General features: G+C 40.0%; 1 protein-coding gene across 2 annotated transcripts in view; it reads left to right on the forward strand.

The window, feature by feature from the left end:
• The window catches only part of abhd2a (abhydrolase domain containing 2, acylglycerol lipase a), a 59,209-nt gene that overhangs the window by 10,938 nt on the left and 21,385 nt on the right, over positions 1-26,886 (forward strand). For both annotated transcript variants that reach the window (XM_067971396.1, XM_067971397.1), the window contains exons 3-6: positions 619-827; positions 14,523-14,698; positions 15,205-15,372; positions 25,492-25,675. In XM_067971396.1, the coding sequence (XP_067827497.1) occupies positions 625-827; positions 14,523-14,698; positions 15,205-15,372; positions 25,492-25,675 (731 nt within the window). In that variant the 5' untranslated portion in view covers positions 619-624. The remainder of the gene's footprint in view (positions 1-618; positions 828-14,522; positions 14,699-15,204; positions 15,373-25,491; positions 25,676-26,886) is intronic.

The following is a 26,886-nucleotide window of genomic DNA, read 5'->3' on the forward strand; positions in this document are numbered from 1 at the left end:
CTGAAGATTGGAAGAAAGAAAGACCAATATGTTGCACTTCAGTCTGCCACCTAAAGGTATGCAAGAGCAAAATGGGTTAAATTTTCTTTGTCTTTCTGGACGGGCTATTTTGGATCAGGAATCTGCTGTGTGAGGAATTGTGGTTAAGAACTCCCGTGACTTCGACAACAGCAGCTGGTATATAGCGAGCTTTTTTTCCTTTTCTCTCTAAGGTTGTGACTCATTTTGAGATCTGGAATCTTGTGCATCAGATATGCTGGTTGCATATTGAACAAGTGAATATTGAGTCCAAATGCTTTGCACATAGGTGCTTCCACCAGGAACAAAATATTTCTGTTTTTTTTACCTCCCCCCAGCAACTAGGATGATGGAATTTTCACTGCTTTTGGTCCTTGACAGCCACTTATGTTGGTCGAAAGTATGTTTTCCCATCTTCTCCCTTCCCCCACCCCCCCAGGGAACCATTTTGCCTCAATTGGAATCCAGTAAAACTGATCTGAGTTGGGCAATCTTGAGCCTTGCACCCAAAGCTTGATGGCCATCTATTTATAAGCACTGAAGCCCTTGTTTTAATATTATTTGTACTTGACCAACTTTCTTTGAAAAAAATACTTGTAGGTAACGATGGCAGACTCGGAGAGTGTAAGGATTGCACCTGAAATGCCGGCCATGTTTGATGGGATGAAGCTGGCTGCAGTTGCTGCAGTGCTATACATCATTGTAAGATGTCTGAATCTTAAGAGCCCAACTGCTTCTCCACAGCTGACTTACCAGGATACCCCACTCACTCGATTCTTGCTGAAATCATGCCCACTGCTGACCAAAGAGTAAGTAAATGAATTGCTTTCCAGCTGTTTGTTGGTACAAAGCAGATAAGTGTATTGTCAGGGGGCAGAGACCCAGCATCTAATTCTTAACTAGAAAGACTCAATAATACACACCATAGAATTTCTGTTGTAAAGAAATCACTGTTAATTTTTCAGCATGATTGTCATCTATTGAGATCAAGCACTGACGGCCAATGTTTGCACCATAACAGATTTAAAATTAATTGTAACAAAAAATAAAATACTTCAGATGCTAGAAATCGGAAACAAAGACAGAAAATGATGCTAGTAGTCAGTAGGTCAGACAGCATTTGTAAAGAAAGGAAAAAGTTAACGTTTCAGGTATAACCCTTCGTCAGAACTATTCTGCTGACCTGCTGAATGTTTCCAGCATTTTCATTTTTGCTCCAGAACAAGTTATGTTTATTGCTAAGGTGCTGCGGAGAATGATTAAAAGCCAGTCACCTTGCTTCTGGGTTTAGTTGACCGTCACACCGCTTTTATATTAGTCTTTTAATTCAGATTCTGGGAGCCCAGTATCCGTGATCTGATTCCCGACATTTGCAGTATGCTGTTAAATCTGTTTTCTATAGATAGGCAGCTGAATTGTAGCCCGGTTTTACCTGCAAACTAAATTAGAATACCAATGTAAAAGGCCCTTTTAAATCACTTGGATTGTGCTCTTGCACATCCTTTGATATACATCATCTGAATTAAAGGGTTCAATCACTTCCAGATTCTCCTTCTTTATATGACTCATGAGCACATCAGATTATCCAGGTTGATTGGAAATTAAGTTTAAATTATACTCCTTGTGTATTTTTCTATTTGAATATTTTGAATGTATTTTCATTTTTGCAACCTTTTTTTATTTTTTAAATCTCTTGTAAAACTCAACAAGTCAGATATATTTGTACTTACTGATTCCGAAAGGCATGGTCCCACATGTTGAAATCCTTGCTACGCCCTCTTGTGCTGTAAGGTAATTGTTTAAATAGGGTATCCAATTAATAGGTACGTTTCCTTTCATTTCTCCAATTCTACTTTATAAAATGCATTGATTTAAAAATACAAGTTCACATGCATGAACCTGGAACCTTTGAGGGCCTTTTTGCTGTGCTTATTGTGAGCTGGCTTCTAGCATTTATGTTGTTAAATCTGGTCTCTGTAAGTTGGTGGCAGACCTTTAGACATAAGTATAATTGGATGTACCCCAGTCCGCGGCCTTAAATGGATTTAACAGCACAGATGACAAACTTCCAGAACCCGTCTTAAAAGACCAATATAAAAGCAGCTATAGAGTGATGAGTTGAATTACTAGAAATATTGGACCATCATTTTTGCTTGTAACATTCATTGCCATTTTACACTAATCTAGTCCTTGAAGGTTAAGGGGGCGGGTCTTGAATCATGCATCAGCTAGTCTAATTTTGGTGATTCCTGTAAAATGCTCAAATGCTTTCCCCACAGTGTGAATAAAGGGCAATTAATATTGTCTTAGAAGGAACAGTTCCTTAAACTGCTGGAATTCTTTTGAGACGGTAATGCAGCTAATGAACAAGACCACTTCCTGTGGATATAACTTGAATTTCCAGAAGACATTTTAATAAAAGCTACTTTAATATTGGTTTTGCTTTAATTTGGATTCTGAGATACTGGTGTCCATAAGCTATTTCTTGCCGTTCATTCTATTAAATCCAGTTCCCTTATCCTGGTTAGAGTCTTGTGGACCCAATCTTTTGTGGATTGTTGAATCTGTTGCTTGGGATAAGGGAAGCAGATTTAGCAGCATAAATACCGTTCTGCAGAATCAGAATTAAAGTAAGACTACCATAAAAGCAGCTAAGGTGCTACACATGGCACTTTTTTTTTAAAAAAAGGACACGTGGATTAATGCCAAATTAGCCAGCCGGTTTGAAAATGGGGTTAACAACGCTAGCAGAAAGTGATAATGAACAGGCTGTGTCAGGTGGGGAAGGGAGGGGCAGAGTTGTATTCTGGAGGAGTTTTTTCTGATTCACTTGTTACTCACACTATTAAAGGATATTGCCTCCACTAATATAAAATGTGCTGTTGATGTTGGACGGAGCCTCTTTCATTTAACACCACCTTTTGATAGTAAAACCAGTTTTGAAGCTGACTTCATTTTAGATTTAACTTCATATGCTTTTCCTTTAAATGCTTGAGACAGAACATTTATTTCAGAAAATCTAAGTAAATTCTATCCATTGATACCTCCCCTCCTCCTTCTCAAAGAATTCCAGTAGACTAGTGAAAATGATCTTTGGCATCTAAAACCATGTTGTCCTATCCTTATGGTCTCTGTTCTATATAAGCTCTTGAGTATAAACAGAATGTTTCCTTCCAAGTTCTTCAGCTGTTCTATGAAAAGAAAAGCTGTAATTGTGATGATGCTGCTGTAAGAAGGCTGATAGAATGAATTATTTTCCTTTTGTGTTTTGAAAGATCAAACCATATAGTCCTAATACTGTCAACATTCACTCCAAAAGGACATGTCCAACCACCACTCTTTTGGATTGGACAGCTATAGCGAGGATGATCATCGTGGGACTGGTTCAAACTTCAAACTAATGGGTGGGGGGAGCCTGCTTTTTGAATTTGTATAAATAAAGCTTTTCATTAAAATAATTGAAAGAAAAAGTACTTTGATGATTAAAATAGAACACTTGAAAGACATAAAACATCTGGTTTAGTTTTGGCGACAGAAATAAAACTCTCATATTTCATTAAAATCTTCCAACATTGTGCTTTCCTGGCTCTGTAAGAGCAGCTATCTCTATACCAGTATGTTGATAAATAGATGTTTGGGGAGGCCTGCAGTTAGTTTTATTACAGTGCTGCCTTTTGGTCATAATTTTGTGTAAAACAATTGGCAGATGATGTATCATTCCACAGAACAGTGATCTCTTAATATTTCTCCCACCTTTTTCTGTCAACTTTTTCTTCTGTGTCCTTTCTGGTCTGTATGGCTCAGCTACACACTGCCTTAAAAGCTGAGCCATGGAAGGGCACCATGTGCATATACTACTAGATTATGTGTTTTTTTAAAAAAGCTTTCTTGTGTTCAGCTAGTGCCAACACCATCTAGTAGAAATAAATGAAAAGCATCTCCCAGACAACACCAACCTATTGCATCCGTAACCTATGAATGCATCATCAGATTTTAACCAAAATGATGTGACCTCCCCATATTAAACATTAGTCTCCGTTTTAAAATAAATAGACATAGTCAAAACAAGCCACATCTGTTCATCTGTAAGAAGCAGTCTATTGCCTCAATAATGTAAGTTCTGTATTTTTACCAGACTGAACAAGTGACTTCCTTTCTAAATCCTTCAGTTCCATTTGTATACAGGTTTCATTTGAAGTACTTTGAACTATTTGCCTAAATCTTCAGTGCTTCAGACTATAATCAGGTGACTTTTCACTGTAATTGATATGAGAAAATCCGACTCCTGTTTCCTTTTTGCATCAAGCAAATTAGAAATCTTAGCCCTCTGTCAGTGCTACTGCAACTGACTCTGGAAGATGTACAAGTTTCTTGCATTTGATCCTCCACTGGTAGAGGAAAAATTGCTTTTTACCTCCCCACCCATTCGTCTTTACTCATTACTGGTGTGAACCCATGTGCTACATCTCCAAAGGTAGCATTCATATATCAATACATCAGAAACTTTAGTGTTCTTCATGACAGCGTGTCAAATGGTTACATTGCTTGTAGTTCTATAATCAGTGAACATAAAAATATGTAGAGAGGAATGGTTCTGGAAGTAGTTGCCTTTTTGGAGAGAAAAAAAGGAGGAACTTAGTGTTTTTGTTGCAATAGTGTCACATGAGCAGTGAGACAGTGTTTCTGTAATTCTGTTTGGTAAACACTTCTAGAAAACTATGCCATTGCAACAGTAAATGTTAAAGAAAAAGGCAACTATAAAGAAAAATAGGTTTATGATCAGGGAAAGGCAATTTGGCATAAGTCGATCCCTTTTTCAATCGTAATGCAATCTAGGTTTGAATTGTAGTTCAGACTATGCTGCAAATATTTGGTTTCCTTACACATTTACAATAAGAGTGTATGACTATCACTGATACAAATATTACAGTATGCGTTTCCATCCTGTTAATCAGAATTTCCTGTAAGCCAGCCACATCTTTATGCCCTATTCTTTCCACCGCACCCCACGCCTCAATTTTAATGTTAACTGTGTGTTGCCAAATAAAGATAAATAGGCAAACACAAACTATTTCTTTCAAAAATATTGATCCAAGACTATCGCTTGCAACTATATTCTCTTCTGTTTATTGCTGCTGCTTTTTTTGTACTCTTCCTTTTGTCTCAGGATTATAGAGCACGAGACCTACTGTTTTGGTTCCATTTCATGTCATTCTGCTGCTCACAGTTGAATTACCTGATGCTGCTTTTGTTTTGACTTTTAAACCATGAAACCAGATTTAAGAATTTCTGTTGGGATAATAACTTTGGTTATTGCTGCAGCTTTACTGTTTCAAATATTCAGGAAGGTGGATAGAAAATAAATACATTTTTGTATGAAGGGGTGTAATTCCAGTATGTCGCAAAGCATTTTGGAAGCTCAAAACGAGCAGACATTTTTTTAAGCTAATTGGTTGTGAGCAATCCTACTGGTCATTGATTGACAGACATTATGAAACCCTATTGCTAGACTTCCTGTTTATGACTCAGCATCCACTGCTCAGCTGCTGTAATTTCACCTCTGCTCCAGTGCAGAGATCAGTATTGTACAAGTTCCCCTTTGATGCAAGGTACCTTAGTTCTTGCAGCAGATGCAGGGCTTGTATTTTTGAGGACTATTAGCATTTCAGTATCATATCCAAATATATCATTCAGGATTTTTTAATATTCAGTGTGTACTGCATTTATAGACTTGTAATAAAAACACAAATGCTGGAAATACACAGCAGATGAACTTTCCTTTCTCTGATCACTTTTGCCATTATTGTCTGTTTTTATTTCAGATTTGTAGCACTGGCAGGTTTATTTTTTTTTAATCTCCTACCTATAATTTATGTTCTGCACTCTTTTTCTACAAATTATCATCTAAAACTGTGCAGTTATAAATTGAAATCCTGAATACAGTTGCATTTTAATCGATTTTATGTCTGATCTTTAAAATTTGAAATTTTGGTATAGAAGTAAGCCATTCAGCCTATTGTTCCTGTGCTGCTGCTAGTTCCCCCACTGAAGTTATCTGCTCCAATCTTATTCCCCTGCTCTTTCCTTGTTAGTTTAAATCATTGTAGTTAAAAGTCCCCAGGATGAAGTTTTTGTGGATACTGTACATTATTTTTTATGTAGACGTGTATTGTAGAGGCAGGGACAAAATTAAGCTCCCAAAAACAGAATACGAGTGAAGATCATCTTTGAGATCCACGCATTAAAACAAGGCTGGAAACTTGAGTAACTGACTAATGGTCACCTTAGAGCTCGGCCCGTGGCCCTTTGATGGTTTAAAGACCTTGAAAGAAAGCACCTGACATACAGTGAATTATTTTGAAGTGCAGTGACCTGTTATGAAGGGCAAATGCTGTCAGTCATTTAGTGCACAGCAAGATCACATAAACTGCAATGAGATGAATGACCTGTAGCTCTGATGGGGGTGCTTGAGGGGTAATGCTTTCCAGGATACAGAGAACCCCCTGTTATTCTTGCATAGTACCATGGAATCTTAAACTGACGTACCTAGAATAGGTTTAACATCTCATCAGAAGAATACAATGCGGCACACTCAGCACAACACTGGCATGCCAATCTAGTTTATGTGCTCAAGTTCTGGAGTAGAACTTCAACTCTCAATCTTCTGATTCAGGGACAGGAGTGCTACAGTGGTTTCTTGTATTTTTCCAAATATATTTATTCTGACAGGTAAGCTGTTTGAGAGCCATACAATATGAAATATCATTGTGTATCGATTTTAAACTTTTTTTTAAGGTTCTACAAGAACCTATTTTACGTAATCATTTTTTTGTTGAATGTTTGGTCTGATAAAATTATTGCAAAATTGTCCAATTTAAGTAATACCCTGGTAACCTCCTTCCAAGGAGGGTTTTGGCATTGGTGCTCTTGCTGTCAGAGGTAACTCTGTAAAGTGAATGGGATATGAGGCTCTCTGCTAGGGAGAATTTGAGTGGCTTGGGTTAATTTGAGCTCCCCCTCCCTTCCTTTGCCAAAGCACCTGGCATCCACTTGGCATACTCTTTCTCACAGCATACTGACATCAGGAACTTGATGTGGCAAATTGTCGGTGCAAATCCACGTTCTCACTCTGTGGAAATGATTGTTCGTTTGTTTAAGCTCCACTATTTCAACAATAACAACTCTCATTTCTATAGCGCCTTTAACATTGAAAAATGTCGCACGGCACTTTGCGGAAGCGTAATCGGACAAAAATTGACTCCGAGCTAAAGAAGGAGATATTACAAGGGGTGACTAAAACCTGGTCAAGGAAGTGGATTTTAAGGAGACTCTTAAAGGAGGAGAGAGAAGTGGAAAAGTTTAGGGAGGGAATTCCAGAGTGTAGAATCTAGGTGGCTGAAGGCTTGGTCGCTAATGGTGGGGCATAGGGAGTGGGGGGGATGCACAAGAGGCTAGAGTAGAAGGAACGCAGAGTTCTCGTAGGGCTGGAGGAGGTTACAGAAATAGAGAGGGGCGAGGCCATGAAGGGATTTAAACACGAGGATGAGAATTAACTGTGTAATAACAAAGATGACTTTTTGCTGAAATTGAAAAGCTGAATTGAAAACTTTACACTTAAAAAATAAACTAGGACTAGCATAGACATGCATTTAGCCTTCACTCTATTAAATAAACATGAACTATGTAGGCCTGGCAGGAGACACTTTGGCAGACAGCAATATATTGCATTGGATTCCACTTGCCTGTCTGGGTTCAGGAATTTAAATCCTGCACTCATGCTCTGAGACATTTGCTAAGGTATATTTCATTTAGAGAAAATTGGTAATGTCCTTTGTGACAGTGTTTTATATTGCCTCTCATCAAACAAGTTCAGTGCAAGCCCACTTTAGTGTTTACTTTGCATGGAAAGTTGCATGCTACAGAAGTTTCTGAAAGGAAATTTTGATTTGGCTTAGTTTCTTCAATTAGAAGTAACAGTTCTGATTCTGAGAGACACTTTGAGAGGGTCTTGAATTTTTTTTTAAACTTGAAATTCAAAAGAATGAAAAGATTCCTGCAGTAATAGTCCAGTGGTGCTCTTTGATGTAACCAGCTATCCAGTTAACCCCCTTGAGGATTGCAATACCTTTTCTACATGTGGTTCAGATGTTTTGAATTTATTTTAACAAAAAAAATGGCAAGTAACCTTTAGCACTGATCCTTTGCTAATGTAGAAATAGTATTTCCTTTCTTATCTCCCTGTTATCTTGGCTCCTGGGTGGGGGCACTGAGTTGATGACATAGCACACCACCCTATGGAGTGTCAGATTGGCTTATTTGGTAGCACATTCATCTTTGAGTCAGAACTGTGGGTTCAAACTCTATTACAAATTTGAACACATAATCTAGGTTAATACTTCTTTGCAATACTAAGGGGGTGCTGCATTGCCAGAGGTGGTGATTGTTGGATGAGATGTTAAATCCAGGTCCCATCCACCTGTTTAGGTGGACACAAGATTCCATGGCACTATTTGAAGAGCAAGGGAGTTCTCCCAGTGTCCTGGCCAACATTTATCCCTTAGCCAACACCACCCAAAACAGATTAACTGGTCATTTATTTCATTTGCTGTTTGTGGAACCTTGGCTGCCTCATTTGCCTACACTTAAAAAGTACTTCTTGGCTTTGAAGCACTTTTTATGTCCTGAGGACACGAAAGTTACTATAAAAATCTAAGTCTTTCTTTAGAGTGGCCCCCTCATCGATTTCTCTCTTGTAGCTGGTCACCAATGGCACTGATGATATCTGTGGTTCAGTGCATATTATGTACTCAGATACTGTGTTTGTATTGCATCAGAGTTTATATAAATATTTGCTTTTAAAATGGTGGCTAAAAAAGTCTGTCTTGAAATGTTTATATGATTGTTAAATACAATAATAGTACAGTATACACAAAGATAATGTATGGAATGACATGTAAGATTGTAACTTATTGCCGCCTCCTATTTGGCATTACCAACTGCTCCATTTTTTTAATATGAAAAAAGTTAGTTTTTTTTCTCCCCTTCCTCTCCTCATTTCCTGAAGGAGTTAACTCTTTGCTGGCTCGCTGGGGCACAGATCTATGGGTGGGTATAAGGTATCCTCTGGAGTGAGTCTAGTCTGCAAGTGTTGACAAGTAACTCCAAAATAAAATGCACAACATTTAAAGAAAGCTGCAAATTTGAAATAAAAACTGAAAATGCTGGAAATGTAGATCAGGTCTATTGGCATGTGAAAGGGAAAAAGATTAATGGTTTAAATACACATCATCAGAACTCTGAGCTTGAACATTAACTTACCTTCTTTCCAATGCTGACCGACTTGCAGCACTTTGTCTTTCTGTGACGCACCTACTTTTGTTTTTTTTTCTCAATCATCTTACTGTATTTTGACCAATTTGACTAAGAATATTCATAGATTGGATTAATTTACCTTTGTGCTGGAGATTAGTTGTTAAATTAAGTCCATTGATCCTTGTATTCGTATTTATATGCTCACTAAATGCCATTTGCATTGACACTTTTTTTTTTGTTTTGCCCCTTGTGACTCATGCCAGGTTCCATGGGTGCAGCAGCATCTCAGAACCAACCACAAGGGCCCATTCTTTGTGTGAGTTAGACAGCAAGTGCTTGAGGCCATTCAAATGTTTGGGGGCAATTGCAGCCTAACCCAATCCTATCCCCACCTAACATCCAGTTTCCAGCAGGAATCTCTAGATAACAGTTGAGCAAGAATGTGGTCTGATTTTTTTTTTCTTTTGATTCTCTCTTCCCCACCCCCAGCAGAAGGTTACCAAGGCCAACAGTTGAGACCCATCTGCCATCCTGGTTGAGATCAGCTAACTTGGCATAGGCCACGAATGGAGCCTTGAATCTCTAGCTTGTATGGTTGTGCTCCAATGGGCAGTGTGTTTACTCACTGAGCCATCAACATAGCTTTAATCTGTATATTTCATAAATGTGCCAACTTGAATGGCTGATTAATTGATAGTTTGGCATCCAACAACTTGAATTATCCATTGTGATGCTTCTCTTTACTGTTTGTATTACATGTTTCAGAACAGTCAGTAACAGAATACCCTGGGGAATCATTGTTTAAGTGAATGTATTGTTGCCTGTTGATTGTAAATGATGTAATGGTTTCACTGGGCCAGTGTTGTGTACAAGGTTTATTTATATAGGGAATAACTGAAGCATTTGTGAAATGTATATGATCTTCAGGCTCAGGTGTAACCTGAACCTTTAAATTTCTTATGCAAAGTCCTTGGGGTTAATGACTGTTATTGTGACATAGCAGTAAGAGTTTTCATAATCCTGTTTTTTAAAATTTACCTATTTGTGTATTTTATTTGCGACTCATTTGGTAACACACTCACTTTGTAGTGAAAGATTCAGTTCAAACTCCAGTCCGCAATTTGAGCACATAATCAGGCTAACACTCTAGTACAGTACTGAGGGAATGGTGCATTGTCAGAGGTGCTATCCTTCAGACAAAGTGTTAAACTGAGGCCCCATCTGCCTGCTCTTTTAGGTCAGATGGATGTTTGAAGAAAAGGGAGTTTTGTGTTCTGAGCATTTTTTCCTTAACCAACGCCTCCAAAAACAGACAAATTGATCATTCATCTCACTACCTTTTTGTGGAACTTTGCTGTGTACAAAGTGACTGCCTCATTTGCCTAAATAACTGCGACGGCACTTCAGAATAATTCATTGTGTGTGAAACACTTCAGTTTTCTTGGCAAGACACAATAAAGTGCTATGTAAATATCAATCTTTCTTAGAGCAGTTCAGGTGATGTAATCCACTTGAGCCTTTTTGAGGTTTATTGATTTTTGAACCTGGAGACATGTTTGAGAACTGTGTTTGCACAAAAATACGTTCATGATTGAGGAAAAAGATTTAGATTTGATAGTTGACCAGCCTATATTGGGAACTTGTCATATGGGGAATCGTGGATGCAAACGTTGGTTTCCAACCACTCTAGAATTCTCTGTGGTGTTGACTGCATGTAGTGAGAATCTACTTCTCGGGCTTTGTAAAGAGAACAGGTTGGAAATAACAGCTTCCTCTTGATCAGGCCCATAACTGTGGCAGAGATGTGTGTGTGCTGTAATAGCAGGATTAGTTCCTGCTGGGAGATCCAGCTTCACAAATTTTGGACTGTACAAGAAGGGAAAACTGAGCCTGCCAAAGAGAGGAGCGTTTTGTTTGTATTTGTATTGCTAACTACACTGGTGGATTCTGGTCATGTGATTGGCAGGAAAGCAGAGATAAGTATGAGTTTCAGACTATGCTTTCCTGAGAGTGGACATGGCTGCAAAAAACTTGGACAGCTCATAAGTGGTGGCTCCAAAAAGTGATTTTATTTATTTTTTCTTGAAATGGATTGGCTTCTTTATCTCCTGCCTATACCCCTCTTGAGAGAAGGGGTAGAGACTGAGAGAACAGGAGCAACTGGGTCCTCACAGCTTTAACACAATATTGCATGTTAGATACATGGACAATCGTAAACCAATCATAGCCTAGAGCCTGCATCAAAAGAACCTAGGTGAATAATGCATAAATTGTCTTGACATACAAGCTTTGTCACTATGCTTTTATGTGGCAGTACGATACACTGCTGTAAAATTGTATTTAAGCCAATACATTTTCTTGTAGAATGTTCTTAATTCACCACCTCAAAATGCTACCACCAGCAAAGACCGACCTGTACCTCTGCTGTTGTACACTGCAAAATGCTCCCGAAATGACCCAAAATTACAAGGATCAAATCTGTACCTATACTGTTGGGTGTTTTCTCACAGGCTAGGTGGACATTCTATGAAGACTTTGTGCACTCACCATTAGACTTTACTGAAATCCTAGAGTACATCGCATCATGATCAACAGTAATTTTAATTTAACTCTAATTTTAACACCAGTTTCCTCTCAAATATGATCTTGTTCCTAAATCATAGTACTTGCTCATTTTATGATAGTGTCTGCTGTGTTTCAGTTTTTAAATATCGACGCCTGTGTTCACCACAATTAAAATAGCACAGGAGCTAGTTCTGACTCCTATGTTCCTGAGAAACAAGATGTTCTCAAAGGTGTATATTCTTTCTATTCTAAGACCATGCAGTATAAACTGGTTCACCCAGACCATGTTAGATGTTAGTTTGTGACACCCTGCAAAATATCACTTCTTGGTTGTAATGGTTTAATAACGCTGTCATTTAATCCGAGTCTCTGGTCCCCTGTAAAATCTACAACCTTGATCTCTTGTTCACCCTCCACCCCATTTATGTTTAGCTTTTATGAAAGAAGGAGAGGGGTCACTGAGCTTTGTGATCCTTGAGTACTGTTCAACTCAGTCCCACACGCCTGACTGAATTTTTAATATCCTTTCCCGTTAACTTTATATGCATCTAATTGCTGTGCGCCAAATTATTTCCTGTTTAAACTTAAAATCATCTTATAATTAAAGAGCTTGTCCCAGTTTTTAAAAAAATTCCATGACATTTTAGACTAGATGATATTTTAATGTTGCCCTTATTGACTTAACCCTCAACAGCTCAGGCTGTGTAATTACTGTAGTAGTTTATCAGCCAACTTCTGATATTTGTTCAAAGTTGTTTCTATTGTGATCGGCTACGATTTTAATGGACAATTATATTACTGCTTTTCTGTCAATTGAAGTGGATTTGGATGCATATTCATACAAAGCATTTAATGTAGCCAAAATGATAAATAGAGAATGGCGCAAATTTGAAATACAAATAGAAAATGTTACAAATACACAGTAGGTTTCAAAACTTGTCTCCACCCAAACATCACCCCATCTTTTTAGGTGCTGACTGACCTAAATATTTCCAGTATTTTCTGTTTTTATTTAATTATACCTCAATCTGGTTAACAATCTTGACCGCAGACTGCACTATGGCAAAGGGTGCAAGACTACTTCCAGGAGCTGGCCTTATATTTTACACTGGGTCCAAGGTAATTGTGGTTCAAACTTTTAATTTTGATTTTTTTTAATGTTAGGCAGCCAGCAAATAATCAACTCTCATCTAACATTAAAAATTTAATCTGCATTCAGAAGCAGTTGAGTAGCATACATCTGTGTTGTCCGTGAATAAAGTATGACCTGAGAGCCAGCAGTGTAACTCTGGTCTGCCAGCCCTACTTCATATTGTACTGAACGGAGCCTCGTGGCAAGGAAATGAGAGGATATACCTAACTGTGAACTGCACTGTAGTTGAGTATTAAATTAACCTTGATTGCATTGCTACTGTCAACAGTGCATAATGCAGCATCTATTATTTAGTGAGGTAGAGAATAATGTCCTCAAAGTATGGCACAAATTAAAGGCTGTAGAAGACAGAAGCAGTTATCAGGCCTGAAAGAGTCTGATATATAGTACTCATGTGACCTGAATTCAAACTGATTCAACAAATGGTGCATGATACTGTAACTTGCTTCTAGTGTTGCATTTAAAACTAAATGTTATCTGATTTATATGTATTGTATAATTTTTGTAGCAGAAGTATAGATGAAATAGTCAAGTAACCTGATGGGTAGTGGCCAGAAAATTATGTAAAAGCTGATTCATAGGGGAAACTATCCGTCACTTCACCTGAACACTTGAAAATGTTTTTTATTTGTGCAGTCATTGGTTTGAAGGGTAAGTCCCATTCTGAGTCCTATGCCACTTCACTGTTTTCTGGTCACGGTAGAAATATTTCCAATACCGTACATACATAAGGAAACCCACACATTAAGCAAAATCTCTACTTCCAGCCAAAAACCGGGCTCGTATATTCACCAAAGAAATCAGATTTTAATGTGTGCTGACTGTTTCATATGTTACCGCTGCAGATAAACAGAGCCTGGGAACCGGAGATAGTTTTGACTACAAGAACTGCACTTCGGCTTAATTGTAGATGATTAGATTTTGAGCCAAAAATGGCATTCTCTGAAAAGCCAAGCAATTTGTTGACCCTCCGTTCAGTGGATTCATACTGCTTTGAAGTCTTGTTTTTGATTTTGAGTCCTGCAGCCTCACTGGTCAATCAGGATAACTGTAAAAGAAGATTTTTATGGACCAACAGTAGTGTTGCACAGCATTTAGATGAATGCCCATTTCACTGGGAAAGTTTTGCAATCAGTGTGACAAGGAGCACTAAGATAAAAGATTAATTTAAAAACTCTGAGCGGAAACTGAGGAAATGCAAGTATTAAAAATAAGGACATGTTATTTTGTAGGGTCTCTGCTGAGTTCTCTATCACAGCTGTTGTGATGGCAGAGGGAGGGAAAGTCAAAGATCTGATGGGATGTCACTAAGTGCTGCCTACAGCACCCTTTCAGGTGCAGCAGTATATGGCTTTAGTTTGGGGGCCTTGTAATGGAAGAAAAGGGGTTGAGGAATAATGTGCTCTTTAAGTGACTGTTATTAATGTGTAGTATTATGTAACTAGTACCTTTTGAAATCTGTTTTAATGAATAGATACATTCCACCTCTGATCTGGGGAAAGAGTGGACACGTACAGACAGCATTGTATGGTAAAATGGGGCGTGTAAGCTCCCCTCATCCCTATGGTCTCCGCAAGTATCTCTCTATGCCTGATGGGGCGACTGCTACTTGGGATCTTTTTGAGCCTTTGGCAGAGCATAACACTGGAGGTAAGTGGCTAAATGGAAATTTGATGACTATTCTTATAATTAAGCTTTCATAGAATTGTCATTCCTCCATGTATCAGATGAAAATGGGTGTGAAGGCAGGACGATACCAGGTTCAATTTCCAGTCTGTTTAGGCAAATTGTTCATTGAGTCAAATACCAAGAGCACAACTTAAAAGTTAAGAAGTTAAGAGTAAGAAGGAAAGTTGAGCAGAATCTTGTCATCCAAAGGCTACTAGAATTGTGGAATAACTTACCAGAGAAGGACATTGAATTTCACAGTACAAATGAGTTCCAGAGTACACATTTGGAGTGAGAAGAATTTGAGGGAAATAATGAGGTGGTGTACAGGTAAAAAAGGGACCAATTTGATTGTGACCGTTACCTGGTTTAAACAAAAATCTTCTGTTAAAAGATTGGGACATTGGAACAAGTGATCATGAACTTGACGTTTAAATGAAAGTCACTGTATTTTGTGTTAATGCTGCCATATTCTTATGTTGTGCTAGAGGATATTACTATGGTGATTTGTCCTGGAATAGCCAATCACAGTGAAAAGCAGTACATCCGAACATTTGTTGACTATGCCCAGAAGCACGGCTATCGGTGTGCTGTTCTCAACCATCTCGGTGCATTGCCAAACATCGAGCTCACTTCTCCTCGTATGTTTACGTACGGTAAGGAAGATTTCATTCAGAATTTTTTTTTGAGTAGGAGAACAATGTCTACTGTGCAGTGATGCTCACGGGGTGTACTGTGCAGTGATGCTCACGGGGTGTACTGTGCAGTGATGCTCACGGGGTGTACTGTGCAGTGATGCTCACGGGGTGTACTGTGCAGTGATGCTCACGGGGTGTACTGTGCAGTGATGCTCACGGGGTGTACTGTGCAGTGATGCTCACGGGGTGTACTGTGCAGTGATGCTCACGGGGTGTACTGTGCAGTGATGCTCACGGGGTGTACTGTGCAGTGATGCTCACGGGGTGTACTGTGCAGTGATGCTCACGGGGTGTACTGTGCAGTGATGCTCACGGGGTGTACTGTGCAGTGATGCTCACGGGGTGTACTGTGCAGTGATGCTCACGGGGTGTACTGTGCAGTGATGCTCACGGGGTGTACTGTGCAGTGATGCTCACGGGGTGTACTGTGCAGTGATGCTCACGGGGTGTACTGTGCAGTGATGCTCACGGGGTGTACTGTGCAGTGATGCTCACGGGGTGTACTGTGCAGTGATGCTCACGGGGTGTACTGTGCAGTGATGCTCACTGGGTGTACTGTGCAGTGATGCTCACGGGGTGTACTGTGCAGTGATGCTCACGGGGTGTACTGTGCAGTGATGCTCACGGGGTGTACTGTGCAGTGATGCTCACGGGGTGTACTGTGCAGTGATGCTCACGGGGTGTACTGTGCAGTGATGCTCACGGGGTGTACTGTGCAGTGATGCTCACGGGGTGTACTGTGCAGTGATGCTCACGGGGTGTACTGTGCAGTGATGCTCACGGGGTGTACTGTGCAGTGATGCTCACGGGGTGTACTGTGCAGTGATGCTCACGGGGTGTACTGTGCAGTGATGCTCACGGGGTGTACTGTGCAGTGATGCTCACGGGGTGTACTGTGCAGTGATGCTCACGGGGTGTACTGTGCAGTGATGCTCACGGGGTGTACTGTGCAGTGATGCTCACGGGGTGTACTGTGCAGTGATGCTCACGGGGTGTACTGTGCAGTGATGCTCACGGGGTGTACTGTGCAGTGATGCTCACGGGGTGTACTGTGCAGTGATGCTCACGGGGTGTACTGTGCAGTGATGCTCACGGGGTGTACTGTGCAGTGATGCTCACGGGGTGTACTGTGCAGTGATGCTCACGGGGTGTACTGTGCAGTGATGCTCACGGGGTGTACTGTGCAGTGATGCTCACGGGGTGTACTGTGCAGTGATGCTCACGGGGTGTACTGTGCAGTGATGCTCACGGGGTGTACTGTGCAGTGATGCTCACGGGGTGTACTGTGCAGTGATGCTCACGGGGTGTACTGTGCAGTGATGCTCACGGGGTGTACTGTGCAGTGATGCTCACGGGGTGTACTGTGCAGTGATGCTCACGGGGTGTACTGTGCAGTGATGCTCACGGGGTGTACTGTGCAGTGATGCTCACGGGGTGTACTGTGCAGTGATGCTCACGGGGTGTACTGTGCAGTGATGCTCACGGGGTGTACTGTGCAGTGATGCTCACGGGGTGTACTGTGCAGTGATGCTCACGGGGTGTACTGTGCAGTGATGCTCACGGGGTGTACTGTGCAGTGATGCTCACGGGGTGTACTGTGCAGTGATGCTCACGGGGTGTACTGTGCAGTGATGCTCACGGGGTGTACTGTGCAGTGATGCTCACGGGGTGTACTGTGCAGTGATGCTCACGGGGTGTACTGTGCAGTGATGCTCACGGGGTGTACTGTGCAGTGATGCTCACGGGGTGTACTGTGCAGTGATGCTCACGGGGTGTACTGTGCAGTGATGCTCACGGGGTGTACTGTGCAGTGATGCTCACGGGGTGTACTGTGCAGTGATGCTCACGGGGTGTACTGTGCAGTGATGCTCACGGGGTGTACTGTGCAGTGATGCTCACGGGGTGTACTGTGCAGTGATGCTCACGGGGTGTACTGTGCAGTGATGCTCACGGGGTGTACTGTGCAGTGATGCTCACGGGGTGTACTGTGCAGTGATGCTCACGGGGTGTACTGTGCAGTGATGCTCACGGGGTGTACTGTGCAGTGATGCTCACGGGGTGTACTGTGCAGTGATGCTCACGGCTACAGGGAAACTAAACCGTTTTTTTCACAAAGTAATTTGCCAAAATAACACTTCTGTCAATGTTCCTTAACCATTTTTTAAAAAAAAAACCTACATTTTCTATTCCAGTAGAAACTGGCCATTTCAGTCCTCCTTTACTTCTTCAACAACAACTTGCATTTATATAGCGCCTTTAACGTAGGAAAATGCCCAAGGTGTTTCACAGGAACGTAATCAGCCTTGAGGCCATTCTTGATGTCACAGACAGCCTGAGTCGTGGAATAGAGCCATTTCATTTTAATGGGTGTTACAACTTCAAACTGGTCTGAGAGTTGATTCTGAGCCACCTTTCTTGAGCTGGTATGCTGTGTACTATACCGGGAGCATATTTTTGAGGTTTTGTTGTCTCTGGATCAATTCTTAGGGCAGTTCAAAGTGGGCCTCATTAAACTGAATGGAGCCGTTCCAAGACTCCATTGGCTGCTTCCCTTCAGTGATGCCATTGGACCGGCCTCAAGGAAAGGAGGTTTGAAATAGCTGTACCATTGTGTCTTTTTGAAAGGTAATTATGTAGTGGAGAGGCAGATTTTTCTTGTGGTGAAAACTGCATGTACTGGACAGAAGGTGCTATTGCTATGGTGTCATTTTTCCCCATAGATTTAATATTAAAACTTATTTGTGTTTCACACTAGATTTTGATGGTACAGCTAGCATTCTGTGACTCAGATTGTGCATAAAATAAATGTTGTGCAATAAAAAAAATGGAAGTAGCTTAACCTTTTCAGTTGCTCACCAGGTCCAGGGGATTTGTCGGCTTTTAGTCCCATTAGTTTCTCTAGTACTTTTCCTCTACTGATATTAATTGCTTTAAGTTTCTCACTCTCATTAGCCCCTTAGTGTCACTGCAATAGAAAGGGGGGACAAGTAAGCCAGGATTCATTTACCTGATTGCTGTCCTGCTGGAAAGTGCACATGCGTGATGTTTGAGGATAGGATTACGATTGCTGTGACATCCCCACAGGAGAAGAGCTCCGATGCCCCCATGATAGGATAGTCTGCTTGTGCTCATTTGTGTAGGCTCATACATGAAGAGCAGCACATGGAGGAGGTACCAGAAGTGTATCTCAGCAAGAGTTAGTACTTTATTGAGAGATGAAGACAAAAAGTCTTAATATTGAAAGAGTATGTATATGTTTCACTGTCATGAATTTGTCATGTTATTACATCATTGAATTACTTCATTGGCTGTAAAGCGCTTTGGGATGTCCCGAGGTCATGAAAGGCACAATATAAATGCAAGTCTTTCTTCTTTCCTAATGAATTTGACTATTGTATAGTGCAAAATTGGTGTTCGGAGATCATCTATGAATACCTAAATGAAATGAGCACCACCTTTGGAGATGCTTTGTTGTATATTTATGCATTCTTGGTAAGAGGAGCTAGCAGACAGTTAAGTAAGGGACCTTGGTTTATGTTTGCTTCCTTCTTTTAAAATAGCTTTCTGCTGTTTTAGTCTTTTCTTTCTGGGAAGAATTCAACTGGCTTCATGTTACTTGCAGGCAACACTCCAAACAGCTGATGTAGGCAAACAGCAACAGTTGAAATGTGTTAGCAATTAAAAATGGTGTAACGAAACGTGATAAGTATTAACAGCCAACTTAAAGCCCCATTTCTGTTGGTTCAGTGTCTTTACATTATGTAAGAAATCTTGACGCACAACAAGAGCGATAGCACCTTGAGATAGAGAGGTTCACAAAAGCTCTGGTTTTATTTCATGCTCCTTGAGATTGTATTCACCTTTTCAAGGTTGCCCAAACTGCGTACAGCCCCTAGAATTTATACCCAATGCTGCTTCCACCTGCCCTGCATGTGTTCTGGTTGTTGAGTTTGTCATTTAAATCAGCATGGGATCTGCATAGTGTTTTTTTTCTGCTGTAAATTTGTTTGCGTTCCATGTAAAACTGAAAAGGAATATATTCTTTAAGAAGTTTTATATTAAATCATGCGGTCCCAGGCGAGTGATACTCAAATGGCGACCCTTGACCTCTGTCTGCCTCTTTTTCCTGTTTGTTGATGCTGACAGTCACGTAAGAGGTAATTGGAGATCTGATTACAACGCACCACAAAAATATAGATGTTTGATGCTGTTGGATCTCCAGAGGTCGCCAGCTTTATTTTTGAATACTCTTAATGAGGGGGAGGGGGCTGCCCCTGTAGACATCCCTTTAATGTAAAACTGTCTTTAGAAACCCAGTCCATACAGGATTGGAATATTTCAATACATGGGAGTTTTTACTGCTCTCCTTGACAGGATAGCAGAAGGCAGTCTTTCTCTCACCTGTTGTTTCCACAGCCAGTCACAATCTTCCTTGTCCATATTTTATTGATGGGCGTTACTCTTATGAACTTTTTTTGTCTGATATATTCTTAGTCCTCCTTGCATTCTCACTGTTGAAATTAAGACTCATTGCAACAATCTAATCTCCTACTCTAATTTATTCTTTCCCAGAAGAACACCTCCATCTTTCCTTTCTCCTACAATCTCCAGGCTTTTAAAGCTCAAAGGTTGGTTGCTAACATAAAAGTTAGGGAGCTTGGAAAATGAGGACAAGGACTGTAAGTGACTTTAGGAGGACATAATTATGATGCCGTTTGGAGAAGAGAATTGTGAGGTTATGCATTTTGGGAGGAAAAATGAGGAGTGGAAATTAAAGGGTGTAGTCAAAGAAATCTAGGGATTCAAATACATAATTCCTTGAAAGTGCGACTGCACTTATGGCATTATCATAATACCATAAGAAGTAGCATTTTGGGTTTTATAAATGGGGTACAGAGTACAAGAACAGGAAAGGAATGATAAATTTGTACACAGCAGTAGTTAGGCCACGTGGTATTGTGCAGTTTTGGGGATCTCATTATAGAAAGTTCAAGGATGATACTAGAACTGAGAGGATATACTTATTAGGAAAGGCTGAACAGGCTAGGGCTCTTTCCTGTAGAAAAGAGAAGGCTGAGAGTTGACCTGATAGAAGTCTTTAAGATAATGAAAGGGTTTGATAGGGTAGACGTAGAGAAAACGTTTCCTGTTGTGGGGAAGTCCAAAACTAGAGGTTATAAATATAAAATAGTCATTAATAAATCCAATAGGGAATTCAGGAGAAACTTCTTTACCCAAAGAGTGGTAAAAATGTGGAATGCGCTACCACAAGGAATAGTTGAGGCAAATAAAATAGATACATTTAAGCGGAAGCAAGATAAGCACATTAGGGAGAAAGGAATAGAAGGGTATGCTGATAGGGTTAGATTAAATAGGGAGGGAGGAGACTCGTGTGGAGCATAAACGCCGGTATAGACCAGTTGGGCCGAATGGCCTGTTTCTGTGCTGTAGTTTTGATGTAGCTTGATCTACATTAAAATTATAAAGAAGGTACAGCATAAATTTATCAGGATGATATCAGGGATGGGAAACTGTAGCTGGAGAGATTTGAGCCACTGGAGTAAAGAAGGCTAAGAGGAGATTTAATAGGGGTTTTTTAAATTATGAAGGGTTTTATAGGGTGAATAGGCTGAGAACTTTGCATCTTTTTAAGAGTTGAAAAATATTTGCAGCAGAGGAAGATACAGGGCAATGGGGAGAAAGCGAAGAATGCAGGATTAGTTTTGGATTGCTCCAGCAAACAGCTGGCACAGACGAGCTGGACCAAATGACTTCCTTCTATGATACCTAACCAGTACTACTTACCTTTTTTTTTTCGGACCTCTTCAAACTTGATGGTGTCCTGCATTATGAGCCTTGGTTCTTCACCTAGGTTTCTCATTTGTTTTTAAAAAAGCATGGTTTAACTCTAAAATTTGATTCTGATACATAACAGTCCACTGTTACTGTAATTGTTATGGTTTGAAGTTTTGCATTTGTGGCAAATTTGCAGTATGGTTGCAAGTTGGTTAGAATTGTAAAAAGAGAAAAAGGGCATGTTTTTATGAATCCAAGTGCTTGTTTTTTTTAAGGAGTCGGGGATGTGATTGCTGTCAAATTTGATCTAGTATGAGATCCATGTTGCATGTACACTGATGTAAACTCAAAACATGAAGTATTTTTATCTGGATGCATGGGCCCCTTTTTTAAACTTTACCAACGTATCACCAGTGATTGAAAGGCTAATATGAAAAAGCCCTAAGTTTTCCAGGCCTTTGACAGCTGCTGTTGAGGTCCAGGAATAATTGAATGCTAGGTGCCACTGGAGGTGTGGTTTATTGTCAGGTGCTGGAGCCATCAGATTGCAGTGCTTCCACTGCTGGCAGCACATCAGCAGTTGAAAAGCCCCTATAGTTTCACATCTGTTTGAACTTTGATTTCAGTGCAGTCATCAAACTAGACATCAAAACAATTGAAGGATTAAAATTAATTAATCGTTCTACAAGTTTCAGCGCATCTGTTTTTAGTCAGATGTGCCTCACAAACTTTTTAACAATACTGCCGAGATGACCTAATGTCTTAATAATTGTAATATTACTAAGATTAAAGTTCAGCTGTGTATTATTTCAAAAATCAAATGAATAATGACTGCTGGCAATGAACTGGTCTTAAAAATCTTAGTTTGGACATGGTGCATAATAATTGAATGGAAGAGTAATGCCTTATCTCTTGTGCATGAAGCATAATTCATTTCTACTTTGTTCTTTGCAGCTATTTCTGCCTTTCTTTTGTTTCTTGGGATTGATTTAATACTTTTTTTCTGCTTTTTTAAAGTAAAATTAAATATTTCAATAGCCTGCTCATGCTTTGTCTAGATTCATCTAGCCAAATTTTAATGAAATACCTCTTACCAAGTGAATAATTTTCTTGATGTAGTTCTGTTGTGTTCACTGGTCTTTCTGATTAGAGGTAGGGGAAGAGAAGTCCTGTTTATGGAGTATAATGTGGGGAAATGTGAGGTTATTCACTTTAGTAGGAAGAATAGAAAAACAGAATATTTTTTAAATGGTGAGAAACGATTAAATGTTGGTGTTCAGAGAGACTTGGGTGTCCTCATACAAGAAATACAGAAAGTTAGCATGCAGGCACAGCAAGCAATTAGGAAAGTAAATGGAATGTTGGCCTTTATTACAAGGTGGCTGGAGTACAAAAGTAAGGAAGTCTTGCTGCAATTGTACAGGGCTTTGGTAAGACCCCATCTGGAGTATTATGTACAGTTTTGGTCTCCTTATCTAAGGAAAGATATACTTGCCTTAGAGGTGGTACAGCGAAAGTTCACTAGGTTAATTCCTGGAATGAGAGGGTTGTCCTATGAGGCGAGGTTGAGTAGAATGGGCCTATGCTTTCTGGAGTTTAGAAGAATGAGAGGTGATCTCATTGAAATATATAAGGTTCTGAGGGGGCTTGACAGGGTAGATGCTGAAAAGTTATTTCCCCTGGCTGGAGTGTCTAGAACTAGGAGGCATAGTCGCAGGATAAGGGGGTCAGCCATTTAAGACTGAGATGAGGAGGAATTTCTTCACTTGGAGGGTTATGAATCTTTGGAATTCTCTACCCCAGAGGACTGTGGATGCTGAGTCGTTGACTATATTCAAAGCTGTGATAGACAGATTTCTGGACTCCAAGGGAATCTTAGGGATATGGGGATTGGGCAGGTAAGTGGAGTTGAGGTCGAAGATCAGCTATGATCTGATTGAATGGCGGAGCAGGCTCGAGACGTCATTTGGTCTACTCCTCCCATTTCTTATGTTCTTGAAGTTATAATGCAATTCCAATTTTGGATTCCCCCCTCTCTGATTTTCAGATTCTCTCTCTCTCTCTCTCTCTCTCTCTCTCTCTCTCATATACAGCTCTCTAATACAATGCTGGTGAATGAGCATAAGATCAAATAAAATTATCAAGTTCTGAAATCAAGGTTAGCAGCTGTGAACACATGGCACCTAGAATTTTAAAACAATTGGTACCATGTTACAAAGCTTCAGGATAATTGGAAGATTCTGATTTAAACTACAAGGCTTTGAGTAGTTTGCCATCAGAACCCTTTGATTTTGTTACAAATTTAGATCACATGCCCATTTCATAAGCTGCAATTTTTCTTGCAGTACATTAAATTTTACATAGCTGCTCTGTCATTGTGACTGTGAACTGCACTCAGGAGGTGTGTTGCACTCCTTTCAAGAATGGCAGTTTTGACCAGATACTGGCAGGTGGCAGTCACTTGTGGAATTTTGGAAGAGGTGGAAACAAATTGGCCACAAAAGTACATGAACCTGTTAGGGATCCATTCCGCCAACCCAGTGTTCTGGTGAAGCCCATTCCATAGGCCTGGTGCACCTACATGTTACTTTTTCAAATATGTAGCTAATGACTGAACAGTCTGGAATCTACTGCCATAGTTGTTGAGAATTGCTTCCTATTGCTGTGGGGATAGGAGAGAAACTGTAATCATCAATTTTCTTGGCAATTCCTTCCCACACACAACAAAAAGCACTTGAGGGCGTTATGTTCTTGTTCCTCCTCACTGATGTAAAAATCAAGACTCGTCGCACCATCTCAGATTCTACTCTTTTCTAAAAACTCAAAACATAGAAAGTCCTTATCTACTTCACTCTTCCCTTCCTCTTCTTATCAGGTTTTCAAATCCCAACTACCGGCATTGGCATTTGATTCCCCTCCTCATCTGCTACTCTGTACTGGTGGTGTCCTGCTCTGCGGGCCTTGGCTGGGTTCTCTTTTTTTTTTTAAATGTCCAGATTAACTAGATGAGAAGGGAGTTGATGACTAAGGAAAATGCTCTTGCATCGTTTCCATATGACAGGTTGTCCAGGGAAAGTCCTTGGCTCAATTGCTAGTACTGTCGCCTTTGGCTCAAGACGGTAATTCCATTCTTTAAATTTGATAAATTGAGGCCCCATCTTCCTGTTCAGGTCGAGGTTAAAGATGTTCTTGAGGGTCAGGGGATGGGGTGATTTTACGGTTGTTCTGGATGGGTGAACTAAGATGGGCCAAATGGCTTTCCTCATCTGTAATTATCTTGTGATCCCATGACAGTATTTGAGGAAGAGCAGGGAGATCTTGCAATGTCCTCATCAACATTCTTATCTATTCTCAACAAATATCACAAAAACAAATTAACACTTCATTGCTTTGTATGGTATTGTTGGTACTAACAGCTACAGTGTTTACCCACATAATGGTCACTTCAATCCAAATGCATAATCCACTGTGAAACATATCCCTTCATTTCAATGATGTGATAAGGCACTCTTTCAAGTCTGTCCAGCTGTTTTCGTGCAGATTTCTAGAGGGTCTAGCAATCTATTTTGTATGTCCACTCTGAAATTGGAAAGGCACTCTTAAGGAAAGACTGGTGTATTCCAACAAAGGTTCTGTGCTTGACTAATATCTTTCTCTTTGCATGTGTATATCTCAAAAGTTGTTTGTTACATTTTTAAGTCTTTTTAAAGTAATCAGTTTATATTGTATGACTGGCACAAGGGTGATCATGTTATGATACAGGTACTCTACTCGTGACTGGAAGAAAGTATGTGCACAACTTTGCCTGCAGTGGGTTATCGAAATTTTGTGTTTATTCTACACTGACATTTTAACAACTACATATGTGCTTGTACCAGTTAACCTCTGCAGAATACACACGTCCAAACTACAGAATCTTTGAAGGCAGCATGTGGATAAGATCTGGTCTGCAAAACTAGGGTGCTCTGTGTGCGACTTTCAACTTCAGTTCATTTGAACACAAGCTGCCCATAATGGTGTGTGTTCTTCGGTCACCCGCAATAAGTGGAATCAAAAGCCCCTTGAAAATGAATTCCTAAGACAAAAACAGTATTATAATTCCGACAAATAATGGGTTCCATTAAAATGTCATGGTTTCTAAACTGTTTAAGAATACTTTATTTACGCTTGTAAATTTGTCAGATTACCAGGGCATAGATGAGAAAATTATTTTAAAATCTGTTTTACCGTCAAGTCATTTTGATGCTTTGAAAGTTTAAAAATTAATAATTTTTTTTGTAGGTTGTACATGGGAGTATGGCGCCATGGTAAATTACATAAAGAAAACCTTCCCCCAAACCCAGCTGGTGGTTGTGGGTTTCAGTCTGGGTGGAAACATTGTTTGCAAATATCTTGGAGAGAATCGAGTCAATCAGGAGAACGTGCTTTGTTGTATCAGTGTCTGTCAAGGCTACAGTGCGCTGCGGTGAGTCATTTTAAAATGAAATGTACACATGTATTCATTCCCAGGGTGCAACAAAATTAGCTTGAAATGTTAATTGATTCAGAAACCTTAAATGTACCATGTAGTATGATACTGAGCCATACAGCCCAGATGTTCACCAGTTCAATCCCCAGTTGATCAGCCAAGGCAGCATTTGGGCCACTACAATTAGCTTCAGTGGTCTGGGGCTAGAGAAGGAAAAATCAATCCTCCTGCTCTTAGTCACTATCCATTGAGTCCTGTTGCATAAGGATATCAGGTAAAGATAAGATCAAGGCCCACAGTGATGCTCTGCACTGTTGGATAGCATGCTGACACTCACTGTTTAGGGCCAGGCTTGAGGGATGGTCCTTTGTCGAAGGAGCCAGATGGCTGCCAGCACCATGGAACTACACCATGGTTCCTTCAGGAGAAGAGAAAAAAAATGAAATTTTGTTTTAAGATGCATATGTTTCTCGTGGGAAACCTAATTTCATATGAATTGTTAAACTCGATTACTCAAAAGTTGAAATACCATAAGCTTCGATTGTTCCAGAAATTTGTCAGACAACTAGTGAGAAAGGGTTCATTCAGCAGGTTGCTAAAACATGGTAGTCACAACTTCAAAAATTCTAGTAGTTAATTGCCCTACCCTACCTCCCATGCTGTGTTGGATTTTTTTTAAAATTACATTTTAGACTGTAAATAAAATCACTGTCTATAATCGAGAGTAAGCAATGTTTGGTGTATCAAAGGTTCTGGTAAATCAAAGGACTGTAGTTAAAGACAGCATATTTAGTGGGTCTTATACATTCACTAGTAAATTAAAGACTATACTAAAGATTAGATAATACAGTAGAACCTCAGATAAGAGCGCTGAGTTATGAATTAACTGCTCAACTTAGTACAGAAATAGGACACATTATTGTACATGATTTCTGCATTTCTCGTATTTCAATACAGGTATATTGCGTGATACTAGGCTACTTTTTTATTAGGAAACCTTGGTAGAAAGCAAAAGATCATTGTATAAGATATACCAAGGTTGAAGAGAATAGAGAAGATGAGGTGAGTCAGGAAGTTGGCAAGCTTGGGTTTTAAGCAAGTTCATTGAAAAGAAAGAGAAAATGGATGCCAACAACAACATGCATTTATATAGCGCCTTTAATGTAGTTAAACGTCTCATGGCGCTTCACAGGAGTGTTATCAAACAA

Source organism: Heptranchias perlo, chromosome 34 (genome assembly GCF_035084215.1).
Source record: "Heptranchias perlo isolate sHepPer1 chromosome 34, sHepPer1.hap1, whole genome shotgun sequence".
Classification (NCBI taxonomy): Eukaryota; Metazoa; Chordata; class Chondrichthyes; order Hexanchiformes; family Hexanchidae; genus Heptranchias; species Heptranchias perlo.